The following is a 14,766-nucleotide window of genomic DNA, read 5'->3' on the forward strand; positions in this document are numbered from 1 at the left end:
TGTGTGCGGAGCTGGAGTTGCCGATGAGGTGGTCGGCGTCGGGGCGCGGAGAGAGACGCAGCAGGGACCCCACAGATGGGTCTTGGGCGGCGTGCCCGGGGGACTCCTGAGAGGGCCCACTCGCGGCGGTGGCCCGCCAGCTGGCCAGATGGTGCAGTGCTTAGCCCGGCGACGTGGTGCTGCCCGCGCTCGGCGGTGCTGGGGGTGGCCAGGGTGCGCCACCGGGGTCAGCTGGGGACGGCGGAGTCGCCGCTGCAGACCTGCGTCTCCCGAGATGAGGAAAGGCGTCTGGGCGTCGGGTGGACGTGGCGGAGCCAGCTGGGCCCGAGGAAGACCTCGCGGGGCATTGCTCCCCGCCGACGGCCCCTCCGCGGCCTGTCTCGCGTCCTCCCGGCACGAACCTGCCCGGCCTGCCTTGGAGGCCCGCTTCCCTCAACAGATGCGCCCCCAAAGTAATTAGGGGCTGTCATTAACCTCCGGGCCCAGACGCTGGGACGGGCGGGGAAGCCAGACAGACTCCTGGGGGCCTGTCGCCGGTGGGGTCTGGCAAGTCCAGGCCCTGCTCCGACTCGGTCCCTCTGTCACTTATCTCTTGGGCCCCGACTTGCCCCAGGGTGCAGGCAGAGGGAGAGAGGTGGGCAGTGAGGCCTGGCACTGGCTCCAGCCATCAGGTGAGCGTCCCGCGGCCGGTGTGACAAGAGGACAGTCGGCCAGGTCACCCTGGCGACTCGCTGAAGGATGACCACCCTCCCTCCCTTGACCCGGAATCCTAGAGTCTCTAGCTGGGTTTTTTGGGAGGGGGGATCCTGATTCTTTAGACACATGCCTGTGTCTTTATGGATTTTGCTCGTTTGGGCCCACACCCGGTTTCGCTCAGGGGTCACTCATGTCGCACTCCGGGACCAGGGGAGATGCCAAGGGGTCCAACCTGGCTCAGCTGTGTGCAAGGCAAACACCCTCTCTGCTGTACTATCACGCCAGCCCCGGCTGCATTTTATTTTTTTAAGAAAGAAACTATGATTAGATTTCATCAGGGTTTGTGGGGGAGGACTCTAAAGACTGCTAAGTAGTTCCTCAGTTAAATCAGTGCTTTGTAACATCCAGGGCAGGTGGCGGGCTAGGAAGAGCCCTGTGCACACGTGCTACAGCGACCCCAGGACTCGCTTCTTCTAGAGCAGAGCGTGGGATTTGGACAGCTCTGTGTTGACTCCCAACTCATCTTGCTTTCACCACTCCTGACAGGGGCTCGCCCTTGTGTCCGTGACTTACATCTGTATGCCTTGCTTTCCCCATCTGCAAAATGGGACGAGCAGCGGAGCCAACCCCTCCTGCTCTGCTCTGCCCAGACAGGGACCGTCCCTGGCTTATGAGGACCCGGCACCTTGTCCCACACGGCCCGTGTAGGCCCAGCTGGGCTCCCAGCTGCCTTTCCCTTGCCGTCACCTCTTCCCACCAGCCCCAAGCCCTAGCCAGGAGCCCAGGCAGCCATTCATCACGGAGAGAGATGGGGCCCGAGACTCCTCAGGGGGTACCAGGCAGGCGTTGACAGCAGCGAGAATTAATGAGTCTGAGCCGCCCGCGGCCACATGTCAGCTGCCGGCCTCTGGCAGAACCGCTCAGTCATCTCAGGACAGGATCCTTCAAGAACCCACAGGGCAGCCCCCAAAAGGGCAGCGGCCCCCTTCCCGGCAGATGGCGCCGCACCCAGCTTCAGTCTTACCAAGTTTGATCAACTTAATGCGGACATTCCCCCCACCCCACCCCACCCCACCCCCACCAGCGCGCAGTTGTTTTTGCAGCAATTCTGAGGACTCTGCTTGCCCACATTTTCTTTTTCTTGTTTTAAAGAGGCTCAGAAAGGTGCTGTTACCTTCTTGGGGTTGCAGAGCTGGGAAGCAGCAAAGTGCAAGTACAGACCCCACAGCCGGCTCCAGAGTTGGCAGTTTGCCCTCCATCATTATACATTTGGCGCCACCATTTATCTGTCCTGCAGTTGCGGGGAGCAGGCGGGGGACGCATGTTGCTTGGCTGAACCCCTACGGCAGGGAAGCTCACCACCCCGCCCCACCCCTGCAGGCCCGGGCCGGCCGCCTCTGACATCCGCAGCTGCAACTGCGCAAGTCCAGACCTGGCCCTGGGGAGGGGTCTCGGGTGCATGGTGCATTTGGGGGGCCATCCCCACGCAGTACCCCAGTAGGAGAGCTGTCCCCTACCGCAGACCCATAGCCGAGGAAGTCAAGGCCCCCTGAGCTGTTCCTGATTCTCTCAATGCCTGCTGGGTGACAGGGTGCAGGGAGAGCAGAAGGCATCTTCATGGGGACACTGAGGACCCCTGCCAGTTCTGGGGACGGCCGACATTATTCCCGGGGCTGGGCTGGGTGGCTCATAACTCCCATCCTTGTTTAGGCTTATCTTCCTGAGGAGCTTTTTTTCTTTGCTCAGCGCCTCCTGACACATGGCCCCTAGCAGGGGTCCCTCCCCTCAGAGGGCATCCTCGTAGGGCGGCCTGCGGGAGGCCTCACACCCCAGCCTCTCGGAGTGATGCCTTACCTCGGCCACTGTGTCTTTTGCCGCTGCTGTCCGAGGCTAATGGGCCGCCTCGTTCAACACGTGTTAAAGGGTGTCTGGGTGCTTGGGGGTGCGTGGAGGAAGGAGCAGGCACTTGGGGAGACAGGTCACAGTGTGGTTTTGCAAGGATCCCGTCTCCCCAGGAGCAGTAGGGAAGCCCCAGAATTTTCCCAGCAAAGCCCATGGGCCTCTAACGTCAGCCTCGCCCGGCCGGGCGATCTCAGGGGAGCATGGGATTGGGGGGCCACAGAGATTCTCACCCAAGCAGAGAACTGGACCCTAGGCCTGAGTGCGCATCCCCAGGCAAACCTCTCCCCCTCTCCATGCTCTGGGACTAAGTACTCCCCTGTCCAGCCCAAGCAGTGGGGACGGGAGAAGGACGGGGTGCTCTGTGGGGTCACGTCCACCCGCTACTGAGAGGCTGAATCCAGGGCTGGACCCCAGTGTGTCCATCCGTGTGGTTGGCCCTTAGGGGAAGCAGAGGAGATGCAGGACAAGTCCCGGTGGAGTGACGGGGACAAATGGCAGCATGGGACTTGCCCTTGGCCCAGGGGACGAGGGGAGGAGGGGACATGGCTACTATAGAAGGTTCCGTGGCACTTGTAGTCCCCACAACAGTCAAGAAAAACAGGGACTCCAGAGATGGGTACTGGGACCCCATCTGAGCCTTGTGCCCGAGGGTGGGGAGAATCATTCCTCTTCTGTGCCTCAGTTTCCTCATATGGAAAACAGGGACAGGAATGGCCCCTAGTGGAGTGATAGACAACAGGTAAGGTGCTGCCTTGCACGTGGCTGACCCGGGTTCAATCCCTGGCACCCAATATGGTGCCCTGAACACCGCTGGAAGTGATACCTGAGTGCAGAGCCAAGAGCCCCTGAGCATGGCCTTTCCCCCCAGAAATGAAATGCATCACTGCAACTGAGCCTGGTGTTGGGCGTCAGGCTAGTTCGGGTGTTGGAGCTGCGCCTGGAGCTCGCTCCTGCTTCTGTGCTCCACCCACCATCTGCAGTTTCCAGGGAGCCCGTGGCGGGCTGTGTGCATCACCTCCTCAGCAGGATTGTCAGTCGGGCGCCCAGGGAGGCGCCAACCAGCCATCTGGGGCCTTGGCTGGCCACAGTCGCGGCGGCTCTGCCTCCAGTGCCGGCCCAAGGGAGAAGCTGCTATTTATAACAACAGCATGCAGTGTTCGCGAGGCAGCAGGTGGCCTGCGGCACAGCACTGTTGGTTCTGGAACCAGGATGCAGCACTTCTGGGCCCGCTGTCAGGAAGACTCCGGCCCCAGACGGGCCCACTGGGGATGGACACAGGACCCCCTGCCAGTTCACTGGGGCTGGATATGAGAGTCGCATGGGATCGCGTGGGAGCTTCTGGAAACAGCTGCTGGCTTGCACCCAGACCTGGTGTTTTGTTTTGTTAGGGTTTTTTGTTGGTTGTTTTTTTCTGTTTTATTTTTGTGTTTTTTTTTTTTTTTTTGCTTTTTGGGTCACACCCAGCATTGCACAGGGGTTATTCCTGGCTCATGCACTCAGGAATCACTCCTGGCAGTGTTTGGGGGACCGTATGGGATGCTGGGAATCAAACCTGCGATGGCCACATGCAAGGCAAACGCCCTACCCGCTGTGCTATTGCTCCAGCCCCCATGGACCTGGTGTTTCTGAATCTGCGTGCTCACCAGCACTATGGGCCGGATTCATTCTGAGACGCCAGTGGGATGCTTGCAAGCACTGGCTCTCGGCTTTGCCTGGCTGTGAAGCCAGGAACTCCCCGGGCCTCTGGGAACCAGCGTGGGGGAAGGTCTTGCCTCCAGAGCGGGGAGTCAGAGCTCTCCGTACCCCACCAGGCATCGAGTAAGCGCACGGGTGCCACCTGTTGGAATCCCAGTCAGCTCACGGGGCTCTGGCACTGCCTGAACTAGGCGGAGCACAAGCTCCAGGAGCAGCTGCTCCATCATTCATGCACTTGCGGATCCTGCCTTCCAGGGCGCCCGCCAGAGATGCAGCAGCGATTTGGATATGCAGTGCTCTGCACAACAGGGGCTCATGGTCCAGAGAGGCCAGGGATGGTCTCCCAGGGAACCAGTGTCCCAGCAGAGTTCACCTCCCGCTTCCTGACAAATACGAGAAGTGCTTGCGGGGCCAGGCTCCCTCTAGGGAGATGAGAAAACAACAGACCTGTGGGCGGAAGGGGCTTCCAGACAGCATTGGAAGGCAAGAGGAACCTAGACGAGAATAGAGTGTGTATCTGTGTGTCTGTGTGTGTCTTTGTGTGTGTCTCTGTGTATGTGAGTGTGTGTGTTTGCGAGTGTGCGTCTGTGTGTGTCTGTGTGTATCTGTGTGCCTGTATATGAGTGTGTGTGAGTGTGTGTGTGTGTGTGTGTGTGTGTGTGATGGAGGGTGGCGATGTCCAAGCTGTATTTCAGGCACAAGGAACAGAGTGTGCAAATTCCTGAGGCTGGTGGGAACTGGGGTTCCATGAGGAACCAGTGCTGGCAGAGAAGGGGAATCCATGAAGAGCAGCAGACACCCCTGGGGGACTCTTAAACCAGTCTCCTCCCAGATTGGATTCTGTTGTTTGGAAAGTGGTGGAATTTTTCATTTCTGACCAGCGTCCTGGTGAACTGGTGTGTCTTGCTGAGGGCAGTGAAAGCCGGGCCCAGGTGAGCGAGGCCAGAGGCTTGCCAGTGGCATGGACGAGAGTGTCCCATCAGTATTTCATACCCCACTTTGGCAGTGGGGGTGCAGGAGATGCTGTCCCAGGTCAGCAGAGGGGCCAGCCGAAAAGGGGGTGCTGGTGCCTGGCAGTGTGAAGACGGAGAGTGCTGGCACTGTTGGGTCCGATGGGTCGCTGATGAGCAGGGGGTTAAGGAAGATGCTCTCACCCCACCATTTTCTGGTTTGAGCAAGTCTGGGGATGAGAGCACCGTTTCGTGAGCATGGAGCAAATACGTGCATAAGGGGGCATAAAGCAACCTCGGCAGAGAGTTTGGTGGAGAAGGTGCCCCTGAGGGCTGCTCTAGGGTCATCCAGCTGGAGGGAGCCTGCAGACAGAAACAGGCCTTGCAGCTCAGGAAAGCTTCCTGGACTAAGTGGCATGAGCTGGAGAGGTCTCAGCCAGACAGAGGGTGTGGTGTGGGCTCCATAATCCAGGGGGCTCTGGCAGTGTTTCTGAACTCCAGTCTTTATTTGGGGAGGGGACTGTGGCCGCCTGCTCCAGAAGCTTCACAAGAGGACCCGGGTCAAAGATTAAGGCCGTCAGCTAGAGACGGAGACTCTGGGAGGGGGCCTGTCTCAGGGACTCTTCTGAGTCTTGTCTCTGTATCCAGGCGCCTGGTGGACCGTCTGGAGAACATGAGGAAGAACGTGGCGGGGGACGGGGTGAGCCGCTGTATCCTATGTGGGGAGCAGCTGGGGGCACTAGGCTCAGCCCGCGTCGTGTGTGAGGACTGTAAGAAGGTACGTTCCCCCCACCCCGCCACCTGCTGCTCAGGCACCCAGAAGGGTAATTGGCAGAACGTGATTTATGCTGCTCCTCTGTTCAGCTCTGTCCATGTCACTGCTCCCTGTTTGTCCCAGAAGTCCCTCGGACCCCCTCTCAATCACTATGGAGCTTAGCTCTGACAGGAAGGACCTCGGGAACTGGCGGCGGGGGATGGGGGCGGGGATCCCAGTGGTCCTGAATGTGGCTTGTGGAGTCCTGCATCAGGCTAAGGAGTGGGCGGATGGGGGGAGTGTTGTCCAATGGGGGTGGGACTGCCCTTTACTCCTGACCTTCAGCACCAAGTCAGACCCGCCAGGCATCTTATGTGGTCATTGCTCAAGTGGGGCGTAATGGCTGCAATCAAATAGTAGATGTTATGACCTGCTCGGTTTTCCTGGCTGTCTCAGCTTTTAAGGAACTCAGCCAGATTAATGCTCCAGCATCCAGTCTCGGCGTTTCCTCAACTAACTTCCCTCCACCGGAGGCCCAGAAGCTGCGGCTGTCGTCTGGCTGGTCTCAGATCCATTTAGGACCCAAAGAGAAAGAAATTAAAAAGGGAGATGAATCACTTTCCTTTCCTCTACGGAGCCCATGTGGGTGTCTGCACAAGGCCCTGGACAAGTTCTTGCATTCCCCTTGCTCAGAGGGCAACTCGACCCTGGCCCTTGGAAGTTAAGACGCAAATTGGAGCATTAATGTAACTGGCCTTGGTTGTGGAAGAGGGGGGAAGAAAGGGGAATCTTAGCTCTGTCGCTCCACCCAGAGAGAGTCGCATCCCTGCCCTGCCTCTTCCCTCACACGGGCATCCCAGAGCCTGGCAGAGCCGGGCATGCAGTAGACTGTTTTGTCCCCAGAACATCTGCACCCGGTGTGGCGTGGAGACCTCCAACAACCGCCCGCATCCCGTGTGGCTCTGCAAAATCTGCATCGAGCAGAGGGAGGTGAGTGCCTGAGGGGGTCCCATGAGGCTCCCCTTCTCCGTCCTGTCCCCTTTCTCTCTGGAACCAAGGTAGCAGTGGAAACTGGTCTGGTCTGTGTTTTGAGGGGATTGTTTGGAGGGAACCAGATCAGGAGTGAACACTGATGGGACAGTCCCTGAGCATGTAAAAGAGCTTCCTTCTCTTTTTCGCTTCTGTGACTTGTCTTGGTTGCAGCAGGAAGCAAGGGGACGGGGCCTTGGACTCCAGTCTTTGCCCTCCCACTCTGTGGCACCATCCGCAGCCCTACTATTCCCAACTTTCCCTATCAACACACTGGGTTTCCCAGGGGCCTCTCAATTGATTTTCATGCAGTGTTATGTGACTCATATAGGAAAAGCATGCTGGCTCTTGTATCAATGGGATGAGGCCAGGGAGTATATGCCCAGCTCTGCCAGGCTCTGGGACACCAGGTGAGGGAAAACGTAGCACCTGTGAAGGCGGGTGCCAGGGTGCTCCCTGCCATGTCCTCATCTTCCACGTCTCCTCCCCCAGGTGTGGAAGCGTTCTGGAGCGTGGTTCTTCAAGGGCTTCCCCAAGCAAGTCCTTCCCCAGCCAATGCCTATAAAGAAGACTAAGCCCCAGCAGCCTGTCCATGAGCCTGCTGCCCTCGAGCAGCCCACCCCTGAGCCCAAGCACATTGCCCCAGCTCCAGTTCAAGGTAAGGAAAAGTAGCACCTTCTTTCAGGACCAAGGCCAGATCCCAGTCAACTGGTCTACCTAGGACCATGGCCAGATCTCAGCCAACTGGTCTACCTGACAGGTGTCTTGCCATCAGCCTATTTCTACACAGTCTCTGGGATCAGATCTAGGATTTCTCTATTTCCCCTTATATCTCACCATGAATCCACATCAGGAAGGCATCCCGGGGAACTTTACAGCAAAACCAGGCTGCCAAAAGGCTAAGTAGTCATCATTCCTGATGGGTTATTTTGAGGTACAACAGAAGTGGAGACTAAACTTAGAAATTGTGAGACTCCCACTACCTAAAGTACACTGGAGCTTGAGTGGGGATGGGTGGATGGGTTCTGCTGAGTAGGTCTTCCTACTCAGGGCTCTGAGTAGTTCCTCTATAAAGCTTCGGCAAATCTGAAAGTGGGATGGATCGAAAGGAAATTGAAGAGAATCACTGCTCCTCTGACTATTATGACTGTTGTGCAAGTCTTATGTTAATAAAGTGATGATAAAAGGGGGACTGCCACACTGTAAAAATAAAATAAAGCCTCCACAATGAAAGCACATCTACTAGAACAAGACCCCTAGCCCATGTGTGATCATGTGTGTGTGCAAGCCAGAGGAAGTCTGGGGAATGACACACAAGAGCCAGAGCCAAGGGGAGGCGGAGGGCACTGACAAGTTTAAATCAAAAGTTCTCTGTGAGTTGGCAAGGAAAAGCCCTCCATGAGCTCCATATGTAACAGCTCTGCAATCCCACAAAGCACGTCATCCCTCCCGCCCTGTACAGGGGACACTGAGGCCAGGAGGGCAAGGGGCTTCTGTGAACTCCCCCCTACCCCTGCTTTAGTTCCCCCATCCAATCCCCACTTTTCCTTCCAGGCCCTGAGCCAGCCGCTGCTCCTGGGCGAGGAAGCCACGGGCCGCCTGTCCGCAGGGCCTCAGAGGCACGAATGAGCGTCGCCAGCCGGGACGCAGATGGCTGGGACCAAGGTGCAGCCGGGGACACTGGCCGGGGTCCTGCAGGTGAGACCTCCACGGGGCAGGGTTTTGCCACAAGGGTGACCTGGCAGCAGCATTTCTGTCAGACCAGGTTCTCACACTGACAGAGGGAGGTCTCCTCTGACCACTCTCCCCCCAGCCCTGACTGTCACCTGTGCTGTCCAGTGAGGCCAGCAGCCATCCCATGCCCCAGGTCAGGGTGCCCTGGGAGGAGGCCCAACCCCTGAGCTTGGAAAGGGAAGTCGTCCAGCTGGGGGCCTATGTGGCTACCTGTTTGGGGATCCCAGGGGGACGGGTTTAGGAAGGTGAAGGGAGGTCGGTCACCCCTGCCGGCCCCACCACCCCTGCCCCATACGGGCTCATGGCTGAGGGCCTGAGCCCGTCTCTTCTTGGCTCAAGTTTGGGTGAGATGGAGAGAAGTGAAGACCGCGCTGGCTCGCTCTGCAGGGAAGCTCTGTTAAAGGCGTCTGCAGATCACGGCCAAATACACACAGCCGGGTTCACCGCTTTCCCCGTTTTTCCGTGGACAAATATTTCACATTGCAAATATCCCATCACTGTCCACTGACCCCAGGTCATCTCCAGATGAAACTTTGAGCCCGTGAAACTCCACTCCTCCAGCCCTGTCCTATACAGGAGCGCCCCCAGGTCATCCCCAGAACCTCCTAGCCTATCCTTTCCTTCCTTTCACCATCCTGGATATTAATTCCTCATCTGCACTCATGTGTCCCTCCAGTGAAAAAAGATCCTTAGGGGCTGGAGCAATAGCACAGCAGGTAGGGCGTTTGCCTTGCACGTAGCCAACCCAGGTTCAATTCCCAGCATCCCATATGGTCCTCCGAGCACCACCAGGAGTTATTCTTGAGTGCAAAGCCAGGAGTAACCCCTGAGCATTTCCGGGTGTGACCCAAAAAGCAAAAAAAAAAAAAAATAAGATCCTTATTCAGAAAAAGTGTGACCCAGACCGGTGATATGTGAAGAGGGGGACTTTCTTTCAGGAATGTGGGGCCTCCCCAGTGCTGGGAATTCCTGAGTTCCTTGTTCTATTCTGTCCCGGAGAGCTCAGTGGGAGGAATGGGGACAGTCCAGAGAAGAAATACCTGACTGCCACTAACCAGCCGAAAGGCCTTAAAGGAGCACCTTAACCCGTGTGTGCCTCAGTTTCTCCATTTGTGAAATGGGGGTAATAGAGCCCCCACCTTGTGGAATATAAAGGTTACATCAACTCTTAGAGGTAAAGCCCATGGCAGATGAGAAGAATTAACTCAATGTTCACTCACATGCACACGAATATGTGTGTATGTGTGTTCATGTGTGTATGTGTATGCACGTGTGAATATATTTACATGTGTTTATACATGTGTGTGGGCTGGAGCGATAGCACAGAGGTAGGGCGTTTGCCTTGCATGCAGCCAACATGGCCAACCCGAGTTTGATTCCTCCACCCCTCTCGGAGAGCCCGGCAAGCTACCGAGAGTATTTCGCCCGCACAGCAGAGCCTGGCAAGCTACCCGTGATGTATTCAATATGCCAAACACAGTCACAACAAAGTCTCCAATGGAGACGTTACTGGGACCACTCGAGTGATACATGTGTGTAAACACACGGGCTGTCTCCTTCCTTTCCCCTGCAGGTTTGCGACGCGCCAACTCAGTCCAGGCTGCCAGAGTTGCCCCCGCCTCGACTATGCAGAGCCCAGCACCTGCCCAGCCCGGGCAGCCAGGTACCCCTAATCCCTGCCCACTGCCAACCTGACACATGGTCATACCCTGCAGCATCCCCTCCTTGCCCGCAGCCCAACGGGCATTCTGCAGCCGTCACTGTCTCCTGAGCCTTTGAAGCCCTTCCAGGGAGGATCTTCCGGCAGCCCAGCCAGATGGGGAGGCAGGACAGGGTGCACTTAGGAGGAGTCCTGTTGTTCCCTGCCCATCAGTCCATGCCCCATGTACCGCCAGCTTGGTGGGAGGCCGGGCTCCCGTCTGCATGGCCCAGAGCAGAGCTGCGGCTCAGAGAAGAAGCCAGAGGCCCCTTCCTACAGCCAGGACACATCTGCCTGCGTGACCCTGGGCTGTCTGCACCAATGAAGCAAACACTCAAGGGCTCCGTTCCCTGCCTCCCCTCTCTGTCCCCTCGCAGGCCCCCCTGGAGGCAGCAGACCCAGCCCCGCACCCACAGGACGCTTTCCGGACCAGAGAGCAGGCATGTCTCTGCCCCTTCCCCAACCCCCCAGACCTGGGCTTCAAGTGGCAGGTGGCCAGTGGCGCCCGCAGAGGGACAGAGCTCAGAGCCAGCCATGTCCCCACAGCTGAACGCCAAGGTTTCAGGAGCCCTGGCCCCGCCCCTCAGTGCCCCAGTACCAGGCTGCACGGCCCGCCTCAGGCGCCCACCCGAAGACCAGCACTCGTCACAGAGCCACCAGGGGTGGGGGCACACGGAACCCGTGGGACCTCACATGCCACCTGGATTCGGCTTTGTGCCAGGGGTTGTTCCAACGGGCACAGGATAGCCAGTTGTCACCTCTGGTCTTCCTAACACCAGCTCTGCCAGGGGGGGATTGTTTCCAGGGACCAGCCTCTGCTGTTCGGGTGCCTGGAGGGTCATAATTCCCACCTGACATTGAGAGGGGCCCACAGACCCTGGCTGTGCGGTCTGTGCCTGAATTAGCTCATGGGACTCGGTGTCAAACAGATTCTAAGCCCTCCCCTGCCCCCAACCCTTTGCAGGGAGGGAGTCATAGAACCTGCATTTTTGCAAGTCCCCCCTCCCTTCCCCTGCAACCCTGATAGCTCTGAGAAACTGGGAGTGACCCGCGGGCCCCCAGGACCTGGCAGGGCTGTTCCTGCAGAGCTGGGAGGCTGGCGGGCACATGCCCCACCCCTGCCCATGGCAGCCATCACCTCTCAGCACTCCCCCCACCACCACACTGGGATGATCCCCTGACCCCTGTCTCCCCTGCAGAAGCAGCTCCCAGCGACCCCAGCCACACAGGGGTCATGGCCCCGGCCAGGGAGGAGCGGGTCGGGGCAGCCGGGGGCTACTCAGTGGCTGGCATCAGGGAGGACCGAGCGGGACCCCCTCCGGGCTCCTATCCCCCCGCACCTGCGGCCACCGCCAGCCCTGCCCGCCAGCCCCCACCCCCAGAGGAGGAGGAGGAGGAAGCCAACAGCTACGACTCCGATGAAGCAAGTAGGTGGCAAGTCTGGGAGTACCAGGGAAGCCCCCAGGTACCACCCCTTCACGCATGTGTCAGAAAAACACTACCCTGGGGCTAGAGCAATAGCACAGTGGGTAGGGCATTTGCCTTGCACGTAGCCAATCCGGGTTCGATTCCCAGCATCCCATATGGTGCCCATCCTCCCCAGCACTGCCAGGAATAATTTCTGAGAGCAGAGCCAGGAGTAACCCCTGTGCATCGCCGGGTGTGACCCAAAAAGCAAAAAAAAAAAAAAACACACCACCACCACCTTGAACTTCCACATTCCCCTGGGAACTCAGGGACCTGCCCTGCTGTCCCGTGGGTCAGGGAAATGGTGCCAGCCTGGATTCGGGTGTATCTCCTCCCAGCGCTCAGAATAAGACTCTTACCTCTTGCATCCGTCCATCCGTCCGCTCAGGGACTGGTTCTTCATTGAGTCCAGCAGCGTGGCGTTGCATGGAAGCCGCCTGTGGTGACTCTGCACATAGGTGGATTTTATTTATTTAATTATTTATAATTTAGTCACCGTGAGCTACAGTTACAAAGCTGTTCATGATCCAGTGTCATAAGCTGATTTTTTAAAAGCTCCGGATCTGCACCTCTGCTTTGAGATTCCCCCACCTCACCCATGCGTCCCACACAGACACGCGTGTACACACAACGTGTGTATATGTGAATGCGCATGCCACCCACATGTGTGACCAGGAGCAGGAAGGAGAGATAGAGGCAGGGGTGGGGGCTATGGTCGTGTTGTGGGCTTGGGGGTGTGGGTGGACACCCACGGGGCTGTCCCAACCGGCCACAGTGAGGGCGCACATAGGCCGTGGACGCCGTGCTACAGCATGAAACCCATGAGTATCACTGTTGGCTAGGACAGGAGCACGGGTGGGGGCGGGTGCTCCAGGCATCTCGGAGACTTGTCCAGACTTGGGGAGAGGGTGCGAGGGGTCTGGCAGTGATCCCCCAGGCACAGTCCTGCAGGCTCAGGGTAAGGCGGCGGCGTGCACCCCTCCTGGTCAGCCAGGGCAGTTTCTGCTGTGCCGAGGTGCCGTGCCTCCCTCCTCTGCCCTTCCCGAGTCTCCTGCTCCTTCTACCCGTCCGCGTGTCCGTCTGCTGATCCGTCGTAGCTCTCTGGGCCCTCCCAGCTCCTGCTGGCTCTGGTAGCAGCTGCCCCCACAGTTTCTCACAGATCCCGTCTCCACTCCCGGCCCACTGCTCCTTGTGCCCGCGAGTCTTCACTTGGCGGGTGTCCAGGGAGCCCTGAAACCTGGGCAGCCCTGACGGTTTTAGAAGACAGAGAAACCAGGGCAGTGAAGCAAGCAGATGACACGCAAGCTGGACTGCTCCTTTAGTGGAAACAACGCCCTGGTGGCAAGAAACAATCCAAAGAGCACATCCGCTTGACATCGTGATGGAGCAGCAGGAAGGGACTCAGTGTGGCAGAGGACCGGGAGGGGGGCAGCTTTGGAGGGATCAACCAGGGAGGGCTTCCTGGTGGAGGCGCTACCCAAGCCATGATGGGTGGATGAGGATCTGGGGGGGTACATGTTTTGGCAGAGGCAACAGCAGAGGCCGAGCCTCGTCTCTTCTCCAGCCTCTGGGTGAATGTCCCCCAGGGGGACCCAGCAGGGGACAGCCAGAGCCCTGGAGCTCACTCTGGGTGGGCAGCCAGGGACGAGGCGGTTTGGCCCAAGGGTGACGGTGGTGCTACTACAACAGCCTCAGCTCTGTCCCCTCGCTCTGCAGCCACGCTGGGCGCCCTGGAGTTCAGCCTCCTGTATGACCAGGACAGCAGCTCCCTCAACTGCACCATCCTGAAGGCCAAGGTGGGTGAGCGCTGCCCCCGCAGGGCGGGGTGGGCTCCTCTGGGGTGACCCTCACAGCCACTGCTGAGCCGGGGCCCCCAGGTCGCGAGAGTCCTAAGGGGGGACACAGTGCCAGCAAGTCCCACTTCATGCCAGCGTGCTCCCGCAGTGCCAATGGGGCCGTGCGGGGTGTCAGTGCCCTGCGGGTGGGGCCTTGGGGGGTCCTGCAGGCACCCCAACCTCCCTCCCGAGCCCCCACCTGTGGGCCCACTCCTCCACCCAGCCTGGCACCCCACGCCAGGCCCCATGCCAGCCCGGGCAGCTGCTGGTGTGCTCATCCTGATCAGTGGGCAAGGAAAGGAGGCTCAGAGAGGTTAAGAAACTTGCCTGGGGTCGCACCGCCAGCAGGTGCGGTGGCCCCTCCCAGCAGGCCACATGTGTCTGTCTCGGGGGGACGAAGTCCAGGACCCCCCGCAGAGGTCCTGACTGCTGCCCCCTCTGCAGGGCCTGAAGCCCATGGATTCCAACGGCCTGGCCGACCCCTATGTGAAGCTGCACCTCTTGCCCGGGGCCAGCAAGGTATGGGACGGCGGGGCCGCCTGCCGCCAGCCTGGGGAGCCCCGACCCACGGCACCGTACCCGCTGCACCAGCACCCCTGGGAACGGCTCAGGGGGGAGACTCGGGAGCCTGGCCCTGGCCTGCTCCGGCTTGGACACCTTCAGGGGCTCCCCAGTGCCAGCCACGGCCCCTGGCCCCTACCCCAACACCCCAGCACAGCACCCATGGGAAGGGTCTGTGTCTACGGTGGTTCTGGGTCTGGGGGAGGGTTTCAGGTCTGTGGGGGCTGGGTCAGGAGGAAGGTCCCAGGGGGGTCCCTGGTCTGGGGAGGGTCAGGGAGTCTGGGTCTGGGGGCGGGCCCTGGGCCTGGGGGAGGGGCCGGGTCTGGGGGAGGGGCCAGGTTTTGGGGGTCCGGTCTGGCTTTCTAGACTGCTGCCTTTTCCTGGAGGGGCCCCTCACCCTGAGAACATTCATTTGGGAGCCACTGTGCTCTGATTGGGGGTGGG

At 59.2% G+C, this 14,766-nt stretch overlaps 1 protein-coding gene across 1 annotated transcript in view; it reads left to right on the forward strand.

The window, feature by feature from the left end:
* The window catches only part of RPH3A (rabphilin 3A), a 56,657-nt gene that overhangs the window by 35,828 nt on the left and 6,063 nt on the right, over positions 1–14,766 (forward strand). The window contains exons 6-14 of the mRNA XM_056107130.1: positions 5,892–6,021; positions 6,901–6,987; positions 7,519–7,684; positions 8,581–8,724; positions 10,334–10,423; positions 10,837–10,899; positions 11,659–11,886; positions 13,643–13,722; positions 14,206–14,280. Of these exons, the coding sequence (XP_055963105.1) occupies positions 5,892–6,021; positions 6,901–6,987; positions 7,519–7,684; positions 8,581–8,724; positions 10,334–10,423; positions 10,837–10,899; positions 11,659–11,886; positions 13,643–13,722; positions 14,206–14,280 (1,063 nt within the window). The remainder of the gene's footprint in view (positions 1–5,891; positions 6,022–6,900; positions 6,988–7,518; positions 7,685–8,580; positions 8,725–10,333; positions 10,424–10,836; positions 10,900–11,658; positions 11,887–13,642; positions 13,723–14,205; positions 14,281–14,766) is intronic.

The sequence above is a fragment of the Sorex fumeus genome, unplaced genomic scaffold (assembly GCF_029834395.1).
Source record: "Sorex fumeus unplaced genomic scaffold, SorFum_2.1 ptg000155l, whole genome shotgun sequence".
In the NCBI taxonomy this organism is placed as follows: domain Eukaryota; kingdom Metazoa; phylum Chordata; class Mammalia; order Eulipotyphla; family Soricidae; genus Sorex; species Sorex fumeus.